This window comes from Ptychodera flava, chromosome 7, assembly GCF_041260155.1.
Source record: "Ptychodera flava strain L36383 chromosome 7, AS_Pfla_20210202, whole genome shotgun sequence".
Lineage (NCBI taxonomy): Eukaryota > Metazoa > Hemichordata > Enteropneusta > Ptychoderidae > Ptychodera > Ptychodera flava.
The window spans coordinates 8,636,548-8,662,264 of NC_091934.1; the positions used below are offsets into that span (position 1 = coordinate 8,636,548).

The 25,717-nt window shown below is 36.8% G+C and overlaps 2 protein-coding genes across 2 annotated transcripts in view; both read left to right on the forward strand.

Annotated features, from left to right (window-relative positions):
- LOC139137743 (membrane metallo-endopeptidase-like 1) overlaps nucleotides 1–25,003 on the forward strand; it is a 38,823-nt gene extending 13,820 nt beyond the window's left edge. Inside the window, exons 10-18 of the mRNA XM_070706008.1 lie at nucleotides 1,886–2,019; nucleotides 5,669–5,891; nucleotides 6,971–7,069; nucleotides 7,295–7,372; nucleotides 18,334–18,437; nucleotides 22,844–22,902; nucleotides 23,096–23,147; nucleotides 23,954–24,152; nucleotides 24,890–25,003. Of these exons, the coding sequence (XP_070562109.1) occupies nucleotides 1,886–2,019; nucleotides 5,669–5,891; nucleotides 6,971–7,069; nucleotides 7,295–7,372; nucleotides 18,334–18,437; nucleotides 22,844–22,902; nucleotides 23,096–23,147; nucleotides 23,954–24,152; nucleotides 24,890–25,003 (1,062 nt within the window). The remainder of the gene's footprint in view (nucleotides 1–1,885; nucleotides 2,020–5,668; nucleotides 5,892–6,970; nucleotides 7,070–7,294; nucleotides 7,373–18,333; nucleotides 18,438–22,843; nucleotides 22,903–23,095; nucleotides 23,148–23,953; nucleotides 24,153–24,889) is intronic.
- LOC139136708 (membrane metallo-endopeptidase-like 1) overlaps nucleotides 1–25,717 on the forward strand; it is a 63,884-nt gene that overhangs the window by 34,301 nt on the left and 3,866 nt on the right. Inside the window, exon 12 of the mRNA XM_070704518.1 lies at nucleotides 25,333–25,434. Coding sequence (XP_070560619.1) covers nucleotides 25,333–25,434 — 102 coding nt within the window. The remainder of the gene's footprint in view (nucleotides 1–25,332; nucleotides 25,435–25,717) is intronic.

Consider the following 25,717-nt stretch of genomic DNA (forward strand, 5'->3'; position numbering starts at 1 on the left):
GGAAATAAGTCCCGGGCATTTTACAGTGGTTTACGTTGTCCTGTTGGCATAAGACGAACTAGACATATTGTCTAGTTAATCAAGGTATGGCCAACACTGTTGGGTGCAATTGTCTGCTAGGCGGTCATATGAGCCGACCATGAAGGAATCAAGTCTACAAAAGTTGAAACATTGTCTAGCAGGAGGTAAGATAGTCAAAACAACACCACCCGATCTACACACACTACGTTTGCTATCCTAGGCAATCCGAGTAATAATTTTTTAATCCCCGCGGAAGAAGTCAGGCGGGGACTTATAGATTGGGTCCCGTCCATCCGTCCGTCCGTCCGTCAGCAGCTGTTTCTCTGTCATCCCTGAGCCGATTTTTTTTCAAACTGTGTGCAAGGAGGAAGTACTGTGGCATTCATATGCACATCAATTTATTTTGCTATGCGATCCAATATGGCCGCCGGGCGGCCATTTAGTTGCGAATTTTTCAAGTTTTTGAACCATAACTCAACTATCCCTGACCCAATTTCGTTCATTGTTGGTACAGAGATAAAGTACGATGTCATATATATGCACGTCAATTTATTACGCGATACAATCCAATATGGCCGCCGGGCGGCCATTTTGTTGCGAGTTTTTCATGTTTTTGAACCATGACTCAACTATCACTGAACCGATTTCGTTCAATGTTGGTACACAGATAAATTACTCTGGCATACATGTCCAAGTCAATTTATTACGCGATACGATCCAATATGGCCGCCGGGTGGCCATTGTGTTGTGATTTTTTTTCAAGTTTTTGAACAACAACTCAACTTCCTGAACAGATTTCGTTTAGAATTTGCACACAGACATTGTATTGTAGTGTGCATTTGATCATTAATTAGATAAATGTAACTATTGATCTTGCCATGGAAAACACCTCAGCCATAACTTTACTGTCCCAAGTACATGACCCACCCACAGACCATGTGATTTCCCATCATTTAACAAATTCACCCCTCTCCCCTTTAAAGGAGGCACTGTGGACCAGTAACGGACCAGTAACGGGTAACGGACTCACTATCGGAGGATGGTGAGTTCGAGACCCGGTTCAAGTCCCGGTAGATTCAGAGTAGCTGATTCACTGTCGGAAGACTGTGAATTCGAGACTCTCGCTCGGTGTTATGCCCTTGAGCAAGGCACTTTACTCCTCAGTGCTCCATTGGGGTAGTGGTTATGGGTAGCTCATCCTGTAATTGGGCTAGCGCTCGTTGGATGATGGACTAAATTAAATATTAAATTAAATCAAATTAAATTAATGAAGCTACCAAGCATGTAATCCAATCACCGTAATTCAAACACCATAACCCAGCGGGGACTGTGTCATCAGCGATGACTTGTTTTACATAGTTCCGCCGCAATAAAGTTTGGTGTGTTGAGAAAATACTTGCTTATTTATTAACGATGCGTGTATATTTGTAAATGCGAAAAACCTCATATTTGACAACAAGTGATACGTCCTATACAGTTAGCCGGCTGGATATGTGTGTTGATGTGGTGTTGACTATGTCTGACCAACGTTTGCTGAATTGATTTCTTTGTAATTTACTGATAATACCGCCTAGTTGATAGTTACGCCTGACAGTGTTGACAACCTCTCGATTTAGACAATATGTCTATTTCATCTAATGCCAATTGGTGTACGCAAACCACTGTAAAGGCTTCCCTTTAAGTTGTAAATGACCAACAGTCAGATTCAAATTGAATTTAATTCTCCTGAAAGTATCAAATGCTGTTGTCTGTTGCTGGAAGTCGCAAATGGCAGAAACATTATATAGGTGCACAAGTATGCAGCGACATCAAAAGGTTTAGACTCCTCTTTAGAAAGAAAAATGTCTCATATTGTCTTTTTCAGTTTAATTGGCTCGATTTCTTCAGTCAGTTAGGAGCCAGCTGGTCCAAAGATCTCCAGGACAGTGAAGAGATACTTGTCTTGGAACCGCGATATGTCACAGAAATTACTGAAGTTGTTGAGGACACAACACAGAGGTATTATTACCAGTCATAAAAGTCAACGCTATCGATATTTACACTCGAACTGTTCATTCAGTAATGCTTAAGACGACTTGGAGTAGTTTAAGAGACGCCATCATATGGGGAGTGTTCGGGTCAATGAATAGACAGTATTTATTATAACACATTCTGAAAACGAAATGCAAAGGGCACTGTTCTCTACGTCATGATTCTTCCCACCATTTTTATAACGGTCTGTAAATGAAATAAAAAGTCGGAAAAATTCTAAGAATTTACGACTGACTTGGACGTTGAGATTGACGGGCAGGGGATCCCCCTACAGTAAAATAACGGACGCAAGACGCGTAATTAGGCGATCAAAATGCCTATGTCAGTGTTCAGCTTGTGTTCATATTGTTGACGCCATGTTAAATATTATGCACACTGATGTTCTAAACGTGAACACGGTGTGTTGACAGCCATCTCCTTCAAGTGCTCAAAAACTCAGCTATATAGAAATTTTCAATTTTAATTTTAACATCGGCATGCAAGAGGCGTTCTACTCCTAAACACTTGGTGTACAGGTTTTGGTGCCTTTTCTTATCCCATCATGGATAAAACAACGGAAGTTGCGACATATTTCTTTTAAACATACGCTGCAGTGCAGCGCGGTAAATCTTCAACTGGACGAAGTACCTGGCCTTCTCTTCCTGCAACTGTTATGACCTATGCGAAACAGATGACCCAGGCCTATCCACAATTGACAATAATTACACAGTACATGTACATATCATGGCAGAAGGTGACCCCGGCATGGAAGATGACCCAGGCCTACCCTCTTTACAAATACATGTACCAACTATGGAAGATGACCCTGGCCTGTCTAGAATACAAATACAGGTACACGGTATGGAAGATTACCCAGCCCTATCATCGATATAAATAGTGTGTACATGTATTAATTTGTATTCATGATAGGCCTTAGTCATCTTCCATAGTGTATACATGTATGTGTATTGTGGATTGGCCTGGGCTATCTTCGTTTGCATGTCCATACGATGGAGATGACATTGGCCTATCCAAAATACAAATACAGGTACCCACTATGGAAGATGACCCAGGTCTACCTACAATACAAATAGATGTACACGGTATGGAACCCAGGCCTATCCTCAATACAAATAGTGTGTATGATGCATTTGTATTCATGATAGGCCTGGGTTATCTTCCATATTGTATACATGTATGTGTATTGTGGATAGGTATGGATAGGCCTGGGTCATCTTCCATACCGTGTACATGCATTTTATTGTGGATAGGCCTTGGTCATTTTCAATACCGTGTAGATGTATAGGTGGATAGGTAAGGGCCATCTCTATAACGTGTATGAGTTTTTTGGATAGGCCGGGGTAAACTTCTGCAATGATGTGAACATGTGCTGAGTAATTGTATGATAGGCCTGGGTCATCTCCATAGCCTGTACATGTATTTGTGGATAGGCCGGGATCAACTTCCGCCATAATGTGTACATATACTGAGTAGTTGTATTGTGGACAGGCCTGTGTCATCTTAGGCTGCGTTCACACAAACACACAAAAACACACAGTTAGGGGAACAGGAGAAACTCAGGGGGATTCGAAAACTTTTGGGGAAGTTGAGTGGGGACTTGAAAGTTTTGCACTGCATACAGGGGGGACCTGAAAATTTAAAGGTTTGTCATGTACTTCAATGAAAAATGAATAACATTTTAACGCCCTCTAATTGTCCTAATGTTAGTAATAATTAAACAAAAAATAGAGCCATTTTGCCCCATTTCGTTACTTTTATCTCGAAAAATCTAAACATGTATGACTTTTCGTAAAAAATCCAAAGAGTTTGGCCCAGTAGTAAAGGGGCAGAAGCAGCAACTGTTGATATTGTTTTCAATATTATTATGCAGTATATCAAATAGAGTTTCATGCTGTCTTCCAACAGTATGCTGAAACACACAATAGTCCATTTTTTGACAAAGCCTGTATATATAAATATGTATCGGATGATAATTAAATTTAAGTCCAGACTGAAAGTCATTTGTCAAGGATACAAATGCACAGTACACATCCACAAGCTGTGTTGGCAAGCTGAATACTGGACAGTTCAACATGCTGAATGGAGTGAAAAAAGAACACGGTTGTATAAACTGAACAAAACAAAATTGTCAAAATAATCAAAGTCAATATAGCTTCTGCCTTACTACTGCAGTGTCATTGCTACTGCATATAGGCAGTGACAGAAATCGCTCTGACCCTGATGCAGTTTTGGTGAAATGACGATCATGACAGTGAAATATACTTGTAGATAAGATCAGAGCAGAGAGCAACAAATGATATGGAAGACTTGGAAACTTGAACGTTATCAGGGATTTTGATTTCTTGCATGTGAGAATAATCAAATGTTAAAGTAAAAAGAACCACCATTATCGCTTTTCTAAATTTTCACATTCTCATCGTAAAATAACACAAAACTAAAACGTTGCACAGTAAAGATTTTAATTAAAACGAAAAAATGTGTGCCTGAATGGAAGAATTTATTATCTACTTAATTTGCCATTATAACACCCAAGATTTTAGAGATCACAAAGTTTATTTTATGGAATATTTTAACCTCCGGTATTGTCAATTTTGAGCAGCATCTATAAGTCATAAATGTCTCGTACTTTTGAAAAATATTTTTTTTGTAGGTAACTTTGCTCAGTTTTTCACAATTTGACAAAATGAAGCCAGGAATTCACAACTTACATGCTCTCTAATGATCGTCATTTTGTGGCTCTTCAGCAGGTGCCATTGACCAGGCAAGAGTTGGATTAACTCAAGTCAGGTTAGACTGATAAATCCCAAAAATCAACTGATGCGTTTAAAAATCAACCAATTTAAGAACCTGCCTTATAGAAATACGGCTCTATAAACTGCTAATAACAAGTAGTGTTGAACATCTGCGAGTAGAACTTCCCAATACATGTTTATTTTTTCTTTGCGTGCATCCCTAATAAGTATGTGGCTATATTATAATTTGGGGGATTTGAAAAATTTTGATAATATAGACGGTAGGACTTGAAAATGTTTTAGGGCATCCGAAAAATATAACATTTCAATCGCAATTCCTCCACGTAGTGTTCAACATCTGCACACGTGATCAAAAATTGAACATTGGTGTAAAATAATTAAACAAGTAGTGTTAAATTTCTGAACGTCCAGATGCGTTAAAAAGTGTTACAAAAGGCGTTTAATTGGTGTTCTATCTTTAACATTTAACTTTACAGTGTAGATTATGGCGACGTATAGCCCGTGTTTAGCCGGGCTCATGAATTCCTACAAATCACTGGAAAATAAAAAACCGCTCAAGATGTAATCATGAAATGTAGGAACGATGTCATTTGACTTAGTGACAAAACTCTTTTGTTGAGGAAGGTTCGAATACTTAAATATATTTATAGTACTGTCTGTGTTTGTTCGACAACCCACGACGAGGGGATCGTAACACAATAACACAATGACTAAACAACTCTTTTTTATGCAGCCGTATACGTCTGAGACAATCATTTGATGAGATGCAGAGAGCGGTATACAAATTTCAAGTTTTCTCAACATTAAACCTGTGATAAAAAAAAACACCAAGAAAACACGATGGTGTACTTTGCCGTTCACAGGACGATAGCCAATTACATCGTTTGGGTCATCACAATGAACAAGATTAGTCAGTTGAGTTCTAACTTCAGAGACATTAAACAGAAATACGACGAAGTTGTGTACGGCACGGCTTCTGAGAGCGCCAGATGGAAGAAATGTGTCGGTCACGTGAACAACGTCATGGATTTCGCCGTTGGACGCATGTTTGTCGACGTTCACTATGACGAGGAAAGCAAAATACGTGTAAGTTGGTTGGTCACAATGTGTGAGTATTTTATAAACGACCTGAAAAAGTACGTTCGTTCATACGCAGAGAGTTCACCTCATGATCAGAATCTTTACATTCATGAATATTGGAGATGTTGGTTTGTGAATGACAATTCGGTTTGAAGCGGTTTGATTTTACAGTTTATGTACCTAGCACCGATGAACTCATGAACTGGTGAAAGTTGCGAAATCTGTTTAGTTGATCTTAGCAATATTGCGGTGTATGAAATAACAATATTACTACTAGTGTTGATTGTATATTAAAAACAGAGTAAGATTCTCTGTGGTATTGTACTGCTATTATTCAACATTACAAGATACTCACCCAATTCCAGAAATATCATTCCACCACCCAACAATGGTTCAAGACGATACATTGTATAATTGTCATTTTACTTTTCGTTTTTTAACCTGATACTTTACCCATCTTTGATGATAATGGTTATTTGACCTGTTCTGATGACATATACTTAACAAGGGTTAAGGATAAATTGCGTGACGTCATGCAAAGGAATCATGGTATTTAGACATGGATGTTAGTTTGAACTCTTCAAAAGGCACAATGTATCAATTTACCTCATGTTGTATGTGTCTTGTGTGCATCGTGTAACTTTTCGATATTTAATAGCATGTCTAAAGAGCACAGTTGCAATTAGTTTTTTAACTCGTCTTTGTTATCATAGCACGACGGCTTTTTGTCTGCTTCCTCAGTGTGATACCTACCTTTCCACCTTTTCAAAATACAAAGTTTTGATAATTTTAAAAACAAATTAGTGCCGGATCTACAGAATTGTGGATAATTTCATTCTTAACATTCTAACTTCTCTTTCCTTTTAGTAAATAATTCTATTGAACATCCGCAACTTTTAATTTTTACACAAAGCTCTCTGATCAACACTAATCAATTAAATGCTATTAGCGTAAATAAATTTTCGAAAGAGAGAAAAAAATTGAGAATTTTAAATTTTTTTCTTGGCAAAATGGTTAATGTTCAGGAACCGATGTTACAATTATGTCAGCAACTAATGACAGATATTTTAATTTTATATTTGAAGACGAACAAAATGATCGACTTCATCCAAGAAGCGTTTCTTGAACTTGTCGACGAATCAGAATGGATGGACGCACCAACCAAAGTAGTCACCAAGGAGAAGGTAAGGTGATAGAAAAGCAGAAAGTATGAAGCAGGACTGGGTGATATCGACTGTTGATTGTAATGTGTGGAATCTGATGACTAAATGAGAAGTTTTATTGTTGAGCGTTATATTATGACACAATGAGTCATGTTTGCGACAATGGTTAAAAGTGCGCGATACACATTTAAGGGACGAAGATATTGTCGTGATTCGTAATATATCCAATCTCTATTCGACTTCCAGGTCGAAGTTATGGATCGTAGAATTGGTTATCCAGACTGGATTAAGGACGATGATGAACTGACGGATTACTATAAAAATGTGAGTCAAAATTTACTAGGCAATGTCTTGGTTGCTTTGCAAAATGGACGATCATAGTAATATTGCAAGGATTTTGAAAATCCATTTGATTTTGTACCATACCTTCCCATGATAGCCACATCCACTCTCAGAATCTAAAATATGTATACACACACATACATACATACATAAATATACCTACCTACCTACTATCTATCTATCTATCTATCTATCTATCTATCTATCTATCTATCTATCTATCTATCTATCTATATATATATATATATATATATATATATATATATATATATATATATATATATATATATATATATATATATATATATATATATATATATATATAGAAAGGTAGGGTAGGTTAGGTTGTACTCGATGGTTGAGAAAGTGCTCGATGCGATCAGTCCGCAGAGTTGACTGGAGTGACAAAGTAACTGAGTTGTGACTCTGAGTTTCGCGCTCTGTGCGGTCATCAGACCTTCATGTATGTATGTATGTATGTGTGTATGTATTGTTATGTAGGTCATTCCCCCCACACTCATCATGACCTGAGTTCAATTAGTCTAGAACATTCTCAAGGTCACTGCCCTTGATGACCTCACAACCTTGAATTCAATTAGTCATGTTTGGAATGTTCTGGAAAGTTGATTAGTTGTGTAAGGGAGATAATTTTAGAACAGTAATTAGCATGTCAATAAAAGTTCTAGATTGTTCTTATATGCCTTTATAAAAGGGACGTGCTCAGCTTCCAGTCAGACTTTTGGGATCGTGTCTCTTGTGTGTTACTAAACTCCAGCAGTAGTCATTCTCAAGACTTTTCAAGACCTTCACTGCCAACGCTGGATTTATACTGTGGACTTTGTGCAGTTTCAAGCCTGCAAGCCAAAGGACTGTTCATTCATCCGACTGACTGTTACAACTCTGAGACTGGAGCTTTGCCGTCCCAGCTGAGATAAGTAATCTGTACACTTTTAAAGCTTGTACTCTATCCCTGACTTAGCAATTAGTTTTATTTTTGTAATAAATTTTGTTTAAACGTTAACTGCTGAGTTCACCCTTTTGTTCGTTTTCTCTAGCACGTAACAAATTGGGGGCTCGTCCGGGATACGAATATTTTGAGCCGTTTGACAACATTTTGACAGCCTTTTCAAAACTACTGTATACTGTGAACTCAGCAAAATTCAATCATGGCGGAATTCAAGCCAGACGAATTTATGGATGACCTTGATCAGGACACATTTAATTCCCTCAGAAAAGACAACCTCATAGCACTGGCAAATTTCCTTAAAGTAGATGTCAAAAGATCTATGCGCAAGCGAGAATTCAGTTCAAGATTGCAAAACATTTAGTTAATTCTGGCCATTTTGAAGAGTCTGCCTTAAAAGATTATGAGCCTGAGTCTTCTTTCGAACTCAAAAAATTAGAATTAGAAATACAGGCAGATTTGGAGCTTAAGAAATTGGAATTAGAAAAGAAAAATTGCAAATGGAAGAAAGGGAAAGGCAGGAAAAATTACAAATGAAAGACAAAGAATTACAAATGGAAGAAAGACACAGAGAAAAGGAGAGAGAATTGGAAGAACATCGACTACAGTTAGAAATGAAACGTTTAGAGCTTGGACAGTCAGGAAAATTCTTCCCTTCAGACAAGTTTGACATCACTAAGCATTTCAGGTTAGTTCCCCCTTTCCAAGAAAAGGATGTTGATAAATATTTCCTCCATTTTGAGAAAATTGCTCAGAGTCTGAATTGGCCTAAGGAGTCCTGGTCTATGCTTTTGCAGAGTGCTTTGGTGGGTAAAGCCAGAGAAATTTACATTCAGTTGTCAGTAGAGCAGGCTTCAGATTATGATTCTGTGAAGGAATTAATTCTCAAGGGCTATGAGTTGGTGCCTGAAGCTTACCGTCAGAAATTTAGGGATTGTGAGAAGGTGAAGGATCAAACTTATGTTGAATTTGCTCGAACAAAAGAACAACTGTTTGATCGTTGGTGTTCTTCGAAAAGGTCAGTCAGAATTATGACAAATTACGACAGCTTGTTTTGATTGAGGAATTTAAAAGGTGCATCCGGAGTGACATCAAGACATTTATCAATGAACAAAAGGCAGATACATTGGAGGTTGCTGCACGTTTGGCCGATGATTATTCATTGACCCACAAATCTTCCTTTCTCAGCAAACCATCCCAGTCCTTTTCATACAGAAACAATGCAGGTAAATTTAACTCCTCCTTTTCATCCAAGAATTTCTCAAAGGACAGTAGAAAATCAAATGACAACAGTTCACAAAATTCAAGTAACACTCCACATCATCAGATCCCAAGTCTCAATCTCCTTCTGACAAAAAGTTCGGTACACTTTCTTGTAATTATTGTAAGAAAGACGGCCATTTAATGTCAGATTGTTTCAAATTGAAAAGAAAACGTGAAGGTCAAAGTAGTCAAAGTGGATCTAAGCCCACCGGCTTTATTTCTTCATCAACTCGATTAGAGTCTAATAATGTGTGCAACACATTTTCTGAGGTTAAACCCCTCTCATCCCCAATTAATGAGGTCAAGGTCAATTCTTCTCAAGATAGCATTATGGGTATTTTCGAACCATTTATTCATGATGGTTTTATATCACTTTCTAGTGATTTCTCTTCTGCTACCCCTGTCAAAATTTTAAGAGATACCGGGGCTTCCCAGTCTCTTTTGTTGGCAGATACCCTGCCGTTTTCTGAAAAGTCATTTTCAGGTTCTAAAGTTCTTATTAAGGGGGTAGATTGCAATGACTTTATTCATGTTCCTCTCCATAATGTCTATTTGTCTTCGGACTTTGTTTCTGGACCTGTGGCTTTAGGTAATAGGCCTTTTTTGCCTTTCGAAGGGATTCACTTTCTTCTCGGAAACGACCTTGCTGGGGACAAGGTCATTACTAATCCACTTGTGACTGATAATCCTAGTTTAGATCAGGATCCAGAGCCAATTGAACAAGAGATACCCGATTTATTTCCTTCGTGTGCAATTACTCGAGCCATGTCAAAGAAAACTTCCGAGAATCAAAATACTCTCAAGAATAATGTCACAGATGTTGACTTAAATGACACCTTTCTCAGTCAGGTGTTTGACACGGATCATTCCGTTATCCCTCGTGGATTTGAAACTTCCAGTAAAACTTCTGCTGACCGAAGTCAGACATTTTCTAGATCAAATCTCATTGCAGAACAACACAAAGACCCAGATATTTTGTCTTTGTTTGACAGGGTAGATGATGAAGGTAAAACTTCAGATAGCTCTGTTTCCTATTATACAAAATCTGGTATTCTCATGCGTAAATGGAGACCTCCAGATGTTTTGGTTGATGACGATTGGGCTATAAAACATCAAATTGTGGTTCCAAAGCCCTATCGTGCTGAAATATTGCGCCTGGCCCATGAACCCCCTGGGCTGGTCACTTAGGAGTCAGGAAAACTTATCATAAAATTCTCAGTCACTTTTATTGGCCTAATCTCAGGCAGGATGTAGCACATTTCTGTAAAACTTGTCACACATGTCAAATGGTAGGAAAGCCAAATCAGACTATTCCAAAGGCCCCTTTACAGCCAATTCCTGCATTTCAAGAACCATTTAGTAGGATACTAATAGACTGTGTTGGGCCCCTACCAAAAACAAGATCAGGAAATGAGTACATGTTGACAATTATGTGTACATCAACTCGGTTCCCCGAAGCCATACCACTGAGAAATATAAAGACAAAGACTATAGTGAGAGCTTTAGTCAAATTTTCACTTTATTCGGCCTCCCTAAATGTGTCCAGTCCGATCAAGGCTCCAACTTTATGTCTGGAATTTTTCAACAAGTAATGGATCAGCTAGGCATTAAACAGTATAGGTCATCCGCCTATCATCCAGAAAGTCAGGGTGCTCTTGAGCGATTTCATCAAACTTTGAAAAACATGATTAGGACCTACTGTTTTGACACAGAGAAGCAGTGGGATGAAGGAATTCATTTTTTGCTCTTTGCTGTTAGAGAGTCAATTCAAGAGTCTCTTGGTTTTAGCCCATTTGAGCTTGTATTTGGACATACAGTCCGTGGCCCACTTAAGCTCGTTAAAGAGAAATTCCTATCAGACGATGATGATTGTCTGAATATTTTGCAATATGTCTCAGATTTTCGTACAAAGCTCTCTAAAGCATGTGAATTAGCCAGAGAAAATCTTGAGTCATCTCAGCAGTCAATGAAAACCAAATATGATAAAAACACCTCAAAACGGAAGTTTGAACCAGGTCAAAAAGTTCTTGTTCTACTTCCAATTCCTGGCAAACCACTCCATGCTCGTTACTTTGGGCCATACCTAATTGATAAGAAATTGAGTGATTTAAATTACATCATAATAACACCTGACAGGCGAAAACAAAAACAGCTATGTCACATAAATATGCTTAAGCCATATTTGGATAGGGATAATCCTACTATAACTCAGCCTGTCAGTGCAGTCAGTTCAAGCCATTATGAAGATAGTGATACTGAAACTGACTTGAGAGAAAATACTCTAAACTCAAAGCTGGGCTCGGTCAAGCTTCAGAACTCAGAAATCCTGGAGAAGCTGGAGTCTACAAAGTTGGCACACCTCCAGCCAGAACATCAACAACAGGTGAAAGAACTGCTCCACGAATATAAACACCTGTTTCAAGATGTTCCAACGAGGACGAACGTCATCTATCACGACGTTGATGTTGGGGACAGTAAGCCTGTAAAACAACATCCATACAGACTGAATCCAACAAAAGCGAAATATCTCCAGGAAGAAGTCAAATACCTGCTGGACAATGACTTTATTGAACCCAGTAAAAGTAACTGGAGTTCGCCGTGCATACTTGTTCCCAAATCAGATCACAGTTATCGTATGTGCACGGACTTTAGGAAGGTCAACACTTTAACAAAGACAGACACTTTCCCAATCCCGAGGATTGATGACTGCATCGACCGAGTGGGAAAAGCCAAGTATGTGACAAAATTTGACCTACTGAAGGGATTTTGGCAAGTCCCTCTGACGGATCGTGCTCGTGAAATATCCGCCTTTGTTACACCAGACGGATTGTTTCAGTACAAGGTGATGCCATTCGGAATGAAGAACTCTCCGGCAACGTTCCAACGGATGATCAACGACGTCATATCCGGGCTAGACGGGTGTGCAGCTTACGTTGACGACGTCGTCCTGTATAGTGACACCTGGGAGGAACACATCAAGCTCATGCGGAAGTTCTTTGAGAGACTGAGTAAAGCAATGTTGACTGTCAACCTTGCCAAATCTGAGTTTGGTTGGGCGAGGGTAACTTACCTCGGACATACTGTGGGACAGGGTGAGGTAAAACCTGTTGATGCCAAATCAGTGCCATTTCAAGTTTCCCATACCAAACTGCAAACGACAACTGATGCGCTTTCTCGGTATGGCTGGTTACTACAGAAAATTCTGTCCAAATTTCTCCACAATTACTGAGCCTTTGACTAACTTACTTAAAAAGAAAGTAAAGTTTGTTTGGTCAGAGCAATGCCAACAGGCATTTGATACACTTAAAGCCATACTGCAAAGTGCTCCAGTGTTGTCTGCACCAGATTTCACTTTGCCATTCAATTAGCTGTGGATGCTAGTGATACGGCTGCTGGTGCTGTTTTATTGCAAGAGGATAGTCATGGTGTAGATCATCCTGTTTGCTATTTTTCACGCAAATTTAACAAATCCCAGAGAAACTACTCTACAATTGAAAAAGAGTGTTTATCTTTGATATTAGCTTTACAGCATTTTGAAGTTTATGTTACTTCTTCAAATCAGCCAATAGTGGTTTATATGATCACAACCCTCTGTTTTTCTGCAGAAATTTAAAGGCAAAAATCAGAGATTGCTAAGATGGAGTTTAATGTTACAGGAGTTTAATCTTGATATTAGACATATCAAAGGCAGAGACAATTTAATTGCAGACTGTCTCTCTCGTATTTAGAGTTTATTGTTGTTCACTTTCAAGAAATTTTACTTTAGAGTAAAACAAAATTTGAGTACTTAAATCCTTTTCAAGATTACATTTGTAAAAGAAAGATTTTTCTTTGAAAAATTTCTTTTTTTTGAAGAGGGGGTGTGTTATGTAGGTCATTCCCCCCACACTCATCATGACCTGAGTTCAATTAGTCTAGAACATTCTCAAGGTCACTGCCCTTGATGACCTCACAACCTTGAATTCAATTAGTCATGTTTGGAATGTTCTGGAAAGTTGATTAGTTGTGTAAGGGAGATAATTTTAGAACAGTAATTAGCATGTCAATAAAAGTTCTAGATTGTTCTTATATGCCTTTATAAAAGGGACGTGCTCAGCTTCCAGTCAGACTTTTGGGGATCGTGTCTCTTGTGTGTTACTAAACTCCAGCAGTAGTCATTCTCAAGACTTTTCAAGACCTTCACTGCCAACGCTGGATTTATACTGTGGACTTTGTGCAGTTTCAAGCCTGCAAGCCAAAGGACTGTTCATTCATCCGACTGACTGTTACAACTCTGAGACTGGAGCTTTGCCGTCCCAGCTGAGATAAGTAATCTGTACACTTTTAAAGCTTGTACTCTATCCCTGACTTAGCAATTAGTTTTATTTTTGTAATAAATTTTGTTTAAACGTTAACTGCTGAGTTCACCCTTTTGTTTGTTTTCTCTAGCACGTAACAGTATGTATATATATATATATATATATATATATATATATATATATATATATATATATATATATATAAGCCTATATACATATATAAAACGATTTGAACTAATTTGGGATCGTTGGATGCTGAAGTAAGGTCATTTTAACCTGCAAATGTAAGCTCATTAGCTCACATGTGTAAATACGTGTGCTATTGTCATAGTGATGTCTGTCTGTCTGTCCGTGTGTGTGTGTGTGTGTGTGTGTGTGTTTGTGTGTGTGTGTCTGTCTGTCTGTCTGTCTGTTTACACGATAACTCAAAAATGCCTGAACGGATTTATATCAGATTTGGTAGACAGGTACCATATGCTACTTGCAAGAACTGATTAGATTTTGGTTAGTGTGGCTTGCATATTAATGAAGTTATGCAATATCTTTTTTTTCCCATACAATGGTTTCCCTATGGAGACGGTAATGACAGTGTAGACATATATCAAGAAATACTGCACAAAATTTCATGAAACTTTTCACAGATGACAATCTCAGAACATTATAATGATGCTATGAGTGTCATGTCAATTACCTTCTCATTTGCATATTTAATGAACTTTTGTTATTAGTGAGATAACTCTGAAATTACTGCACTAAACTTGATGATACTTGCAACAAATATTGATCTGATATATATCTAATTATACTTAGAAGCATTGGGCAGTATCAAGTTAATAAATAGGTCATTTGCATATTTTATGAAGTTTTGTAATTAGTCATATAACTCCGATATAACTTCACCAAATGTGATGAAATCTGCTGAAGATACTGATGCGACTGATATCTAACTGTAGTGCAAAGCATTCAGTAGTGTAAAATTAATTAAGGGTTCATTTGCATATTTAATGAACTTTGTAATTAGGTATATAACTCTGAAATTATGGCACCCAAGTCTTTGAAAGTGGGTACAGATATTGTTTTGATAAATATCTAATTGTACTGAGAAGCATTTGGCAGTGTCAAGTTAACAAATAGGTCATTTGCGTATTTCATGAAGTTTTATAATTAGTCATATAACTCTGAAATAACTGCATCAAATGTGATGAAAACTGCTGCATATACTGATCTGACAGATATCTGAATGTGTTGTAAAGCATTTAGTTGTGTAAAGTTAATTAAGGGTTCATTGTGAAACGTGCTACAGATATTGATTTGATAAATATTTAATTATGCTATAAATTATTTAATAGTGTCAAGTTAATATAGGGATTATTTGCATATTTAATGAACTTTGCAATTAGTGACATTACTCTAAAATTACAGCATTAAATTAAATAAAACGGCTACAACTGTTTATCTGATGGATAGCTAATTGTCCCATGAAGCATTGAGCAGTGTCAAGTTCATTAACAGCTCATTTGCATATTAAATAAAGTTTTGTAATTAGTGATTAAAATCTGAGAGTACTGTGCGATGTTGAAAAAAACCTGCTTCATTTAGTGATAACATATATCTTATTGTTCTGTGAAGCGTACTACTATTAATGAACCTATTGTAAAACACGTGAGCATATTCAGTTCATATCTAGTTTTGCTATTCTTTTTTAAGTTACACACTTTTTATGAGTAATTTGTTACATTGCACATTCAGCTATACGGCAACTAAAAAGTTTGAGAAATTTGAAAAATATAACGATGCAATTATCTGGAATTAGCTCCTATCGTGTTTTATATATATATATATATATATATATATATATATATATTCACAAAATGTATACAATGTGCCCTCATGGTTATCACCATAATGGCTTTATGACAACCTCTGAACTTGGGCACAGAGAGTACGTATATATATATATATATATATATATATATATATATATATATATATATATATATATATATATATATATATATATATATATATATATATATATATATATATATATATATATATATATATATATATATATATACACAAATTACACAAACTTGTAAATAAAATCGCGTGCAGTCACGTGACCTTGACCGCCATATTGGATTTTCGAAAAGTACCATTTTAATTTTTAAAAATCTGCTCCTAAAACACCGATTGAACTGAAACTTTACATGTAATATCTTTAGTGTATGGTCTTTCGAGTTTGCGAAAGGCATTTGGATCCGTCACGTGGTTTGGCCGCAATCTTTAATTTTGCGAAAATCAGGATTTTATATTTAAAGTTCTTCTTCTCCAGCTAGAACCAACCCACCGATTAAGCTGAAATTTTACTTGTATTATCCCGTAATGTGAGCACTTTTAAGTTTGCGAGAGGCATTTTTTGCTCACGTGTTCACACACGTGGGCATATGTCGCAGCGATGTCTGTCTGTCTGTGTGTCTGTGTGTCTGTGTGGCATTCTGTCTGTGTACTCAATATCTCAAAAATGGCTCATCCGATCAGAATCAAATCTTGTACATAGATTTGGTTTGCAAATGGCAAGAACTGATTAGTTTTTGGTGGGTGTGGCTTGCTTACTTTTTGCTCATTTGCATAATTAATTATTTTAGAAAAAACTGATATATATTGACAACAACCGCACACAATTTGATGAGATTCGCTACAAATGTTGATCACACCAAGATATATAAGCTTTGAAAGATATTAAGGGGTGACGTGAAAGATAATTACTAATTTGCATGTTTAATGAAATTTCCTAATTAGGAGTATATATCTGAATTTACTCGATCAAAATTGACGAAACTTGGTATGCATATTGAAGATACTATGATTTCACCTTGTTGAAAGTCATTAAGCATTTTTACTACATCCAAATCCCAATTTGCATATTTAATGAATTTTTGAAATTAAGGATATATATTTGAAGTTACATGACCAAATTGATGAAACTTGCTATGTGCATTGAAGATACTATGATAGAACATTATTAAATATAATTCAGCATTTTTACATCAGCCAATTCCTAATTTACATATTTTATGAACTTTCCTAATTAGGGGAATTTATCTGATTTGACGAGACCAAAGTTGATGAAACTGGCTATGCACATTAAAGATACTATGATAGAACATTATTGAAAATCACTAAGCATTTAAACTTTAGCCAATTCCTTATTTGCACATTAATGAACTTTCATAATCATGGATATTTATCTGTATTGACTAAACCAAAGTTGACAAAACTTGCTATGTACATTAAAGATGTTACGATACGACATTATTGAAAGTCATTAAGCATTTTTACTTCATCCGGCTCCTAATTTGCATATTTAATGAATTTTTGAAATTAGGGATATATATTTGAATTTACATGACCAAAATTGATGAAACTTGCTACGTACATTAAAGATACCATTATGTAGGCTAACATTATTGAAAGGCATTAAGCATTTTTGCTTCAGCCAATTCCTAATTTGTGTATTTAATTAACTTTCCTAACTAGGGATATATACTTGGCTTTATTTGATCAAAGTTGGCATAACATGCTATGTACATTGATGATTATACCTGGTTATACCAATATCTGAATCATTTCGGCGCACTTAAGTTTTCATGTCAGCTAAGTTATAGTTTGCATATTTAATGAGCTTTCAAAGTTTGGAATATATAGTTTGAACGACTTGACCAAAGGCAACTAATTACACTTGCCATATAAAGTGGTGATACAATGATAGCAGTCAAAGAAATCAATTATTTTTATTTCAGCTCATTACATATTTGAATACTTAATGACCAATAGAGTTAATCTGTGGTGAATATTGTTTATTATGTTGATCATAATTATTTCAATGAAGTTGCAAACATGTGGCAAAGGTTCAAATTTACACATAACTGCAATATATAATGAAACACGTGAGCATTTACAGTTCATATCTGGTGTTGGTCACATGGTTTGGCCGCAATATTGGATTTTGCGAAAATCGCAATTTAATCTTTAAAAATCTTCTTCTCCAGAACCAACACACCGATTCAACTGAAATTTTACTCATATCATTCTTAGTGTGAGTACTTAAAAGTTTGTGAGAGGCACTTTGATAGGTCATCTGGTTTGGCTGCCATATGTATTTTGCGTAAAACATACGATCAACGGAGTTAGCCATGAGATGATATTCAAATCCTTCTTGAAAGTAACCAAAGGATTTTCTCAAGCTCAGATTTTGCACATAATTTCTTCAGCACAAGAACTTGAAACCATGGCAACCGCTAGGGCATCGCCAACGCTGCTTGTATCTTTAATTAAAGTTGTTCTCTTGCAGTTTACCTGATCGTAGCGTCACTTTTGGAACTCAATGTTTTGCAAATATTTGTCGTTTGATACAGTATGACTTCGATTCTGGAAAGTATTTTGAAAATTATCTGCAGTATCTAAAAGAGAACAAGCAAAGAATATTTGAATATCTCCAAAAACCTGTTCACCATCTCGAGTAAGTACTAATTTTCGCTGCCATCCTAGTATGTGTTTATAGATAAGGGCGCTAATTGGCAATGCATTTACATCGTTTGCCTATCCGTCCGTCTGCCTGCTAGCCTGCCTGTCTGTCCGTCAGTCAATCTGTATGCATGTTATGTATGTATGCATGTTATGTATGTACGTACGTACGCACGCACGTACGTACGCACGCACGTACGCACTCACGCACGCACGCACGTACGTACGTACGTATGTATGTATGTATGTATGTATGTATGTATGTATGTATGTATGTATGTATGTATGTATGTATGTATGTATGTATGTATGTATGTATGTATGTATGTATGTATGTATGTATGTATGTATGTATGTATGTATGTATGTATGTATGTATGTATGTATGTACACTGTAAAAAAAGCGGACGCTAGACGCGTCTTTACGCGTTCAAAATGTACATGTCGGTGTTCAAATTTGAACGGCTAGTGTTCATATTGTTAACACTAGTGTTCATATTATTAACAATGATGTTCTAAACCTGAACACGTAGTGTTAACAGCCATCTCCTTATAGTGTTCAAAAACTCAGCATGACAGAAATTTTACAATACAGTGAAACTATTGACAATCTTTAGTGTTTTTCACTTTACTGTGGCTATATTAAATTTACTACTGCCTCGCTGTCCGGCAAACGCACACGGATTTTGATGTAACGAATTCCCACTAAGTGAAAAATATCTCCGGTCTAAAATTGCTGAAAGCATGCTTTTTCTAAAAAGGAAGTATACAAAATAATTTTACACGTTTATTACGGGTTGAAATTTTGAAATTTTGAAAAGAAAATCAGATAAGCACCATGAACGTTGTTATTTTAACATCGGCGTGCAATAGGCGTTCTACTCCTTAACACTTTGTGTTCAAGTTTGGTGCCTTTTCTTATCCCATCATGCATCAAAACGGAAGTTGCGACATTTTTCTTGTAAACGCACGCTGAAGTCATGATCGTGTGGAAGCAAGACCAGAACGGGTAAGTTTTCTCTCCAAAATTTTAAAATGTGTTACATTTTGAAGCATCTGTATTTTTATCCTTTGAAATTAATTGCATTGTACCTTGGAATAGCTAAAATACGCGAAGAAACCTGTTTTCTTTCAGTGGCTGGTATACCATACAGTAGTTGTGAATAGGCAACGGTACTTTGGGCCATCATCGCCTATCGATCGCACTCGGGTCAAGGGTCATCGCAATAGAACTGTGAGGATAACCCTTGACCCGAGTGCAATCGATACGCCATGCAAAGTAACACTACGTAATCACGGCTAACACATACATGTCTTTCAGTAGGCACAATTGCATGTAAACATCAGTTAAACTTCGCAGAGTATACACTATATTGTTTCAGGATATGAGAGTGGGGCCTTTTTTACCTTTCACCAGTTGATGACAAGAAGAAGCCAATATTTTGTAACAGTTTTGAAAAGAGGCACTGTATATGGAATTCTCCCCTTTTCTTAACCTAATCAGCCCCTTGTCATTCATTTAAAGTCTCATCTCGCTATATCACCTATTGTTGCATCATTTTCAGATATGAAAAGTTGGATTTAACTGGAAATCGAAGAGTTGATACAGAAGCTGGTGGTACAGAAATTGAAGAAGATGAGTGTATAGGTAGCTATCTGGAAACAAGCTTGAGAACCTCAGTTCATCCCTATAGACTCAAACTTTCAAGGGTCAGTAACTGAATTTTGATAAGTTTTTGTATTTTTGTTCTTAATTAATCTAAGCTTTGGTAGCACGCTATGATCAACTAAATGTTGCTAGAGAATAAGCTTTCACAGACATGTAGTCTCACTTATCAGATGCAAGGTTGGAATGAACAATTAAAGCTGAAAGTGACAGAAAATTTGTATCTCAAAACTTACCGGCCTGTTTATAGCTTTGATATTTGCTACACACGTTCTTAGAGATGATCTTAATTTGATAAGTTCAAATTATATGAAACCTTCAATTGTATATTTTTGCAGCTTTTTACCATTTTTGGTCAGATAATTTTTAAGTGAGCTGTCGCAGATTCTCTACATAACACAACGAGCACTTTCGACCGCTAGGTCGCTTGTTGTATTCCTATATTGGTGAGAAAATGGCTAGTATTTTGTTTGTTGCCATCGGTTTCAGGCGGCACTTTCCTTTCACAAGCCAATTTCAGTAAGGACTGAGATTCCAAGGTTCAACATCAAATGCTTGTTGATACACAGAACAAAACTAATGAAACAAAGTCAAAATTAGGTAATATATTTTTAATTTCTGAGAAGTAGATTTTTTGAAATGTCACTGATTTATTGCAGGGTTTTTTTAAAGATATTACAAACAAACAAACTTTTGTTTATGAAGGACATTTTTGGACAAGGAAATAGGTTTTACACTGCCAAGGACGCACTCTCCCCACTTTGTTCATGTTGTGCCTTACTGTGACATTTCGACAACTTGACATGTTGTGTTTACTTTAGTGTCGACAACTATGTATCATGTGCATTAGAGAAGCCTTGACTATACTTTTCAAAAATTTACAATTGTTTATACAAGAGGCAATGTCTTTAAGAAACCATCTTACATCAGTGGAGTATTCATTTCATATATACGTGTTTCAACACAATAAGTAAGCCAAATTTTGAGCTTTTTCAAAAGATTTTTGGTGCGTTTTTAACAAGTGTGAACATAAAACGTAATTTAAGTAAAACCTGCTTTGTCATTACTTTGTTCGTATTATTTAAAACAATCTACAGGTTTATGGAATTTTCTTCTGTTTATGTTTTCGCTAGGAAGGTGTTAACATCGTTGGCGTTTGCCTCTGACAAACTTTACAACGTGGCTATATTTATTATCCCATTTTACACTAAATTATTGTATTTTACTCAAGGAATTTATGTGTAATTTTAGAATAAAAATAATTTTACTGCATATCAGTGGTCTGTTTTGTTATTTCAAGGCTTTAACACCCCCTGAACGCCCAAAATTAAAGCTGTTCAACGAGTGCATATCATGTGTTCTATCCTTTAACACATTTATCGTTGAACGGCGTCCATGCGTTCAAAAAGTGTTACATCCCTTTGAACGCGTAAATGCGTTCAATTTTTTGAACACATTTCATGTGCAACGTGTGTTCAGATATGGAACACATGGTGTTCAATATAATGTCTGATGAACACACAGTGTTCAAATTCTGCACACGTGTGTTCAAAAATTGAACGTTGATTGAACACGTAAGTGTTAAATTTCTGAACGTCTAGACGCGTTCAAAAAGTGTTACAAAAAGGCGTTTAATTGGTGTTCTATCCTTGAACACTTCACTTTACAGTGTTATGTATGTATGTATGTATGTATGTATGTATGTATGTGTGTGTATGTATGTATGTATGTATGTATGTATGTATGTATGTATGTATGTATGTATGTATGTATGTATGTATGTATGTGTGTACGTACGTACGTAAGTCAAATACAAATTACCCAAGATTTACCAATATTTGAAATTCAAATGGCGGTCATTCCTGCGTTAACTTCATGAAGAAACATACATTATTCGCTTTTCATAACAGAAAGACGGTAAAAGAAATCTTACGCCAAGATGTTTAAAAATGAGCCCCCAGAAGTGGTAGATCAGTGAAGGAATTGTGAAAGTCTTTAGAGTCCGACTATCTGTCCCCTAGGCGCATTCTACCTCAAGGCCAGAAAGAATAATTAAGTTGTGCCTCTGAATCGCTGCTTCCACTTCAGGCAATTTTGTAATGTCTTTTAAAAACTGTGCGATATATATACTTCCAGATTAAAATTTTTTTAGTGGTTTTAGGTCAATTTTGTTTAGCATGTTGAAATGCTCAGAGCTGCCAGTATTTTTAACGCCGCTACTGTTACGGACTGTTTATGAAATCTTGCCTTCAAATCATCAGTAACAATACAACAAGTGACAGAGGGACATTGTGCGTAAATAAATATCGCTCACCACCTATACGCAGCTTTGCTTCAACAAGTCCGCCGAAATATTTCGGCCTATTTGTTCTACATGCTCTCAATCGGTAAATGCCTAACACAAAGGTACATTCGAATTTCAGCGATCATGTATCGTCTGCACTGCGCTCTTGTAAGATATACGAATTGTAAAGTGTATTATCTGGTTTGAAATAGCGTGTAGACGACCTTTCTTATAATTCGCCATTAAATTTAGTCATTTGTGTTTAAAGCTTCCTTTAGTGGTTGGATTATTACATAAATTTGATTACTGACCAGTTATTTGGTGGTGATCAGTGTCGTATATGTCAAATGTACAAGGCAACAGCAGTAATGGAATACGGTTGTTCGATTAGATCATTGTTTCACAAATTCGCTTGGTTTTGTTTAGTTTGTTGATTTGTTTCTTTCAAAAGGTGGTGGTTCGGCCCTGTCATGGTCAATGCTTACTACACGCCCGGCAGCAACAGTATCAGTAAGTTCATGTCCTCATTTGAGTTCAAAAGTATTGAAAACTGATAAGTTTTAATATCATCATGCTCTATATAACTTCGATTTTCGTGCCTGCAACGTTTGCAAGCGAGATTAAACGTTTGCCTTTCAGATAAGCAACTGTTAGACATTTTCCTGTCATTTGTGAACGGTTCTTTCCGCCATTCATGTTACAGCTTTTCCTGCCGGCATTCTTCAACCACCATTTTATCACAAAGAATCGCCAAAGTAAGTATTACTCTTCTTATGATAATGATTGATGTCGACTAGAGTCAGACTAATCGGATACCTTCGATCCAACGTATTATTTGATCCGGCTTATGATCAGGATTGTTGATGTACGCATTATGCCCTGGCTCCATTTGTTGTAGACTTAGTTCAAGTCGGTGAATTTGAAAAAATGAAATCATTTGCAACAGTTTGTCTTATGTCTCTTATATTTCATACAAACCTACACTATTTGAAATTTGGCAGCCAAGGTGAGCTTTTTCTTGCGATCGAACGGGTTACCTTTAAGTCTGCGCAATTGTTAGTCTACTTCCTGCCGGTTTCATGTGATTTCGAGTGAAACTCCCCATTCATCGCGTTAACCCCTCACACGTCCACAAATCACAGACTTGGACCAAGTCGACATCTGGGGCAAGACCGCACTATCATCATATTCATGTCGTTGTGGTCAGAGGTCACAAACACTGTTGTCATGGTAATTTTCGACCCTGAACGAGGAGGCTAGAACTTTAAATGATCAATACTGTGATGCTCCAAATTACATTGGTATGTGACTCCCTTTCTCTCACAAATATTCTTTTAAAAAAGTAATTAACTTAGAAGAATTTGGTTTACGAGTGTGTCAGTGGCTACAGATTTGTTTAATGCAAGCATGGTAGTATATTATTCCAAAAACTGCCTTAGATGGCTTCGAACTTATCGAATATTCAAACCTGATCTAGGAGAAACGTTATGCTTTCGCACGTCACAGATCATTAACAGTTTATAAAAGGTATTTTGTCCATTACTTATTCCAATATTTGTAGTTACTTGAATTTCGGCGGCATCGGCATGATGATCGGTCACGAGATCACTCACGGTTTCGACGAAAGAGGGCGACAGTACGATAAGGATGGTGACCTGGAACAGTGGTGGACTGACGAATCTATTGAAGGGTACGCCGGCAGAGCGCAGTGCATTGTGGACCAATACGATAAGTACTATATGGAGGAGTGTAACATGACGGTAGGTGACCTAATGAAATTAGTGCAATAAGTGAAATAATCTGAAATAAGTGTGCAATAGAGAGCGAGAGCTCTTATTATTTGGATGATATCTCATCTCCCTAGTTGTCGATATCAGTCTATTGGTACATCGCACAGTACAAGAGCTGTGTTCACAAACGCTCTCGAGGGGGTGCTTCTAAGAAATGTTGTCTGATTTTTCACAATACCAAGCCTCAACACCTCTAAATTCTCCTTCCAAGTCACAATAATCTAGAAGATCTCCCTCCATGAAGAAATATTATATCTTCGGTCTGATAGCTTCCAAAGTTGACATTTTGCTTCTCAGTGAATGGGGCATCTTATGAAACTGTAAACGATCCTTAAAACGTTTGTCCTTTTATTCAAAAGATTGCTTTATGCAATTCTGCTGTCGAGTTACTGTATTTTCCTGACACACGGGTGTCACTGATATGTCTTTCGCACAAATGTCTATCGCACAAATCATCGTGGCCAAAAAGGACAAAACTCAAGGAGATTGTTGTAATTGAACCACTCAAGTGTTTGACATACTATGATGACAGGGCAATTTGTTCTTCCCTACAGGGACTCCTAAATTTGAAGAGTCTCTCGTTCATTTAGCTCCATAGATATACATTTTTATGTCATTACAAATGAGAGGGACATCCCAACAAATCCCAGGACAGCTACAGAAAGTACTTTCTAGCGATCACATATACGTCACCTTTCTCTTCGCAGTTGAACGGAGTTCAGACTAGGAGAGAAAATATTGCCGATAATGGCGGTTTAAAAGGGGCATACAGGGTAGGTATTTACATGGTCGGCAAATCTCTGAATGTTTTCATATGGTAAACCAAAATCCGATGGTGTTAATTCATTAGCAAAAATGTCATGACAGTTTTGGATTAATCGACAGATGTTGTCATACTAAGAAACGTTTCACCCAATCGACGTTCTCTCTGAGAAAATCTGGAGTATACACATCGCAATCCTGTAGAATCCTAGTGTTTAAACTCTCAACGGTGTCCGTAATCTCCTTCGGCACCCTTTAAAATTAATTTTATTTCCGATCGCCAAAAATTGAACATTGTGAGAGGTTACCGTCTATAATTGCATAGTTATAGTTATCTTGTCATCAAAAATGAGCATGTGGAAATGTTTTTCCTTCTTCAAATTTCCAGGGTTACCGTAAGATGGTGGAAGAGACAATGGACGGCGAAGAATTAAGAATGCCTGGAATTGGTTTGACTCAAGACCAAATGTTGTTCGTCAATTTTGCCCAGGTGCGCTGATTTTCGATGAACATGACATTTCCGTACCGCCTCTCATGCACTATATATAGCTATTAGTATATGGCTGTAGTCGTACTTTGGTCATTCACTCTATACGTCTGTCGGTTTTTTCATCATTATACATTTTAAATGGGTAGTATCACTTATCGGTTATAGTCTGAGTGACCAAATTGATTGCAATACATCCTGAAAGACGATGACAAAGTAGTCGACAAAATGTCTCCACAGCCATTCATGCTAAATACGACAATAGCATAATTTGTGACGTCCACCA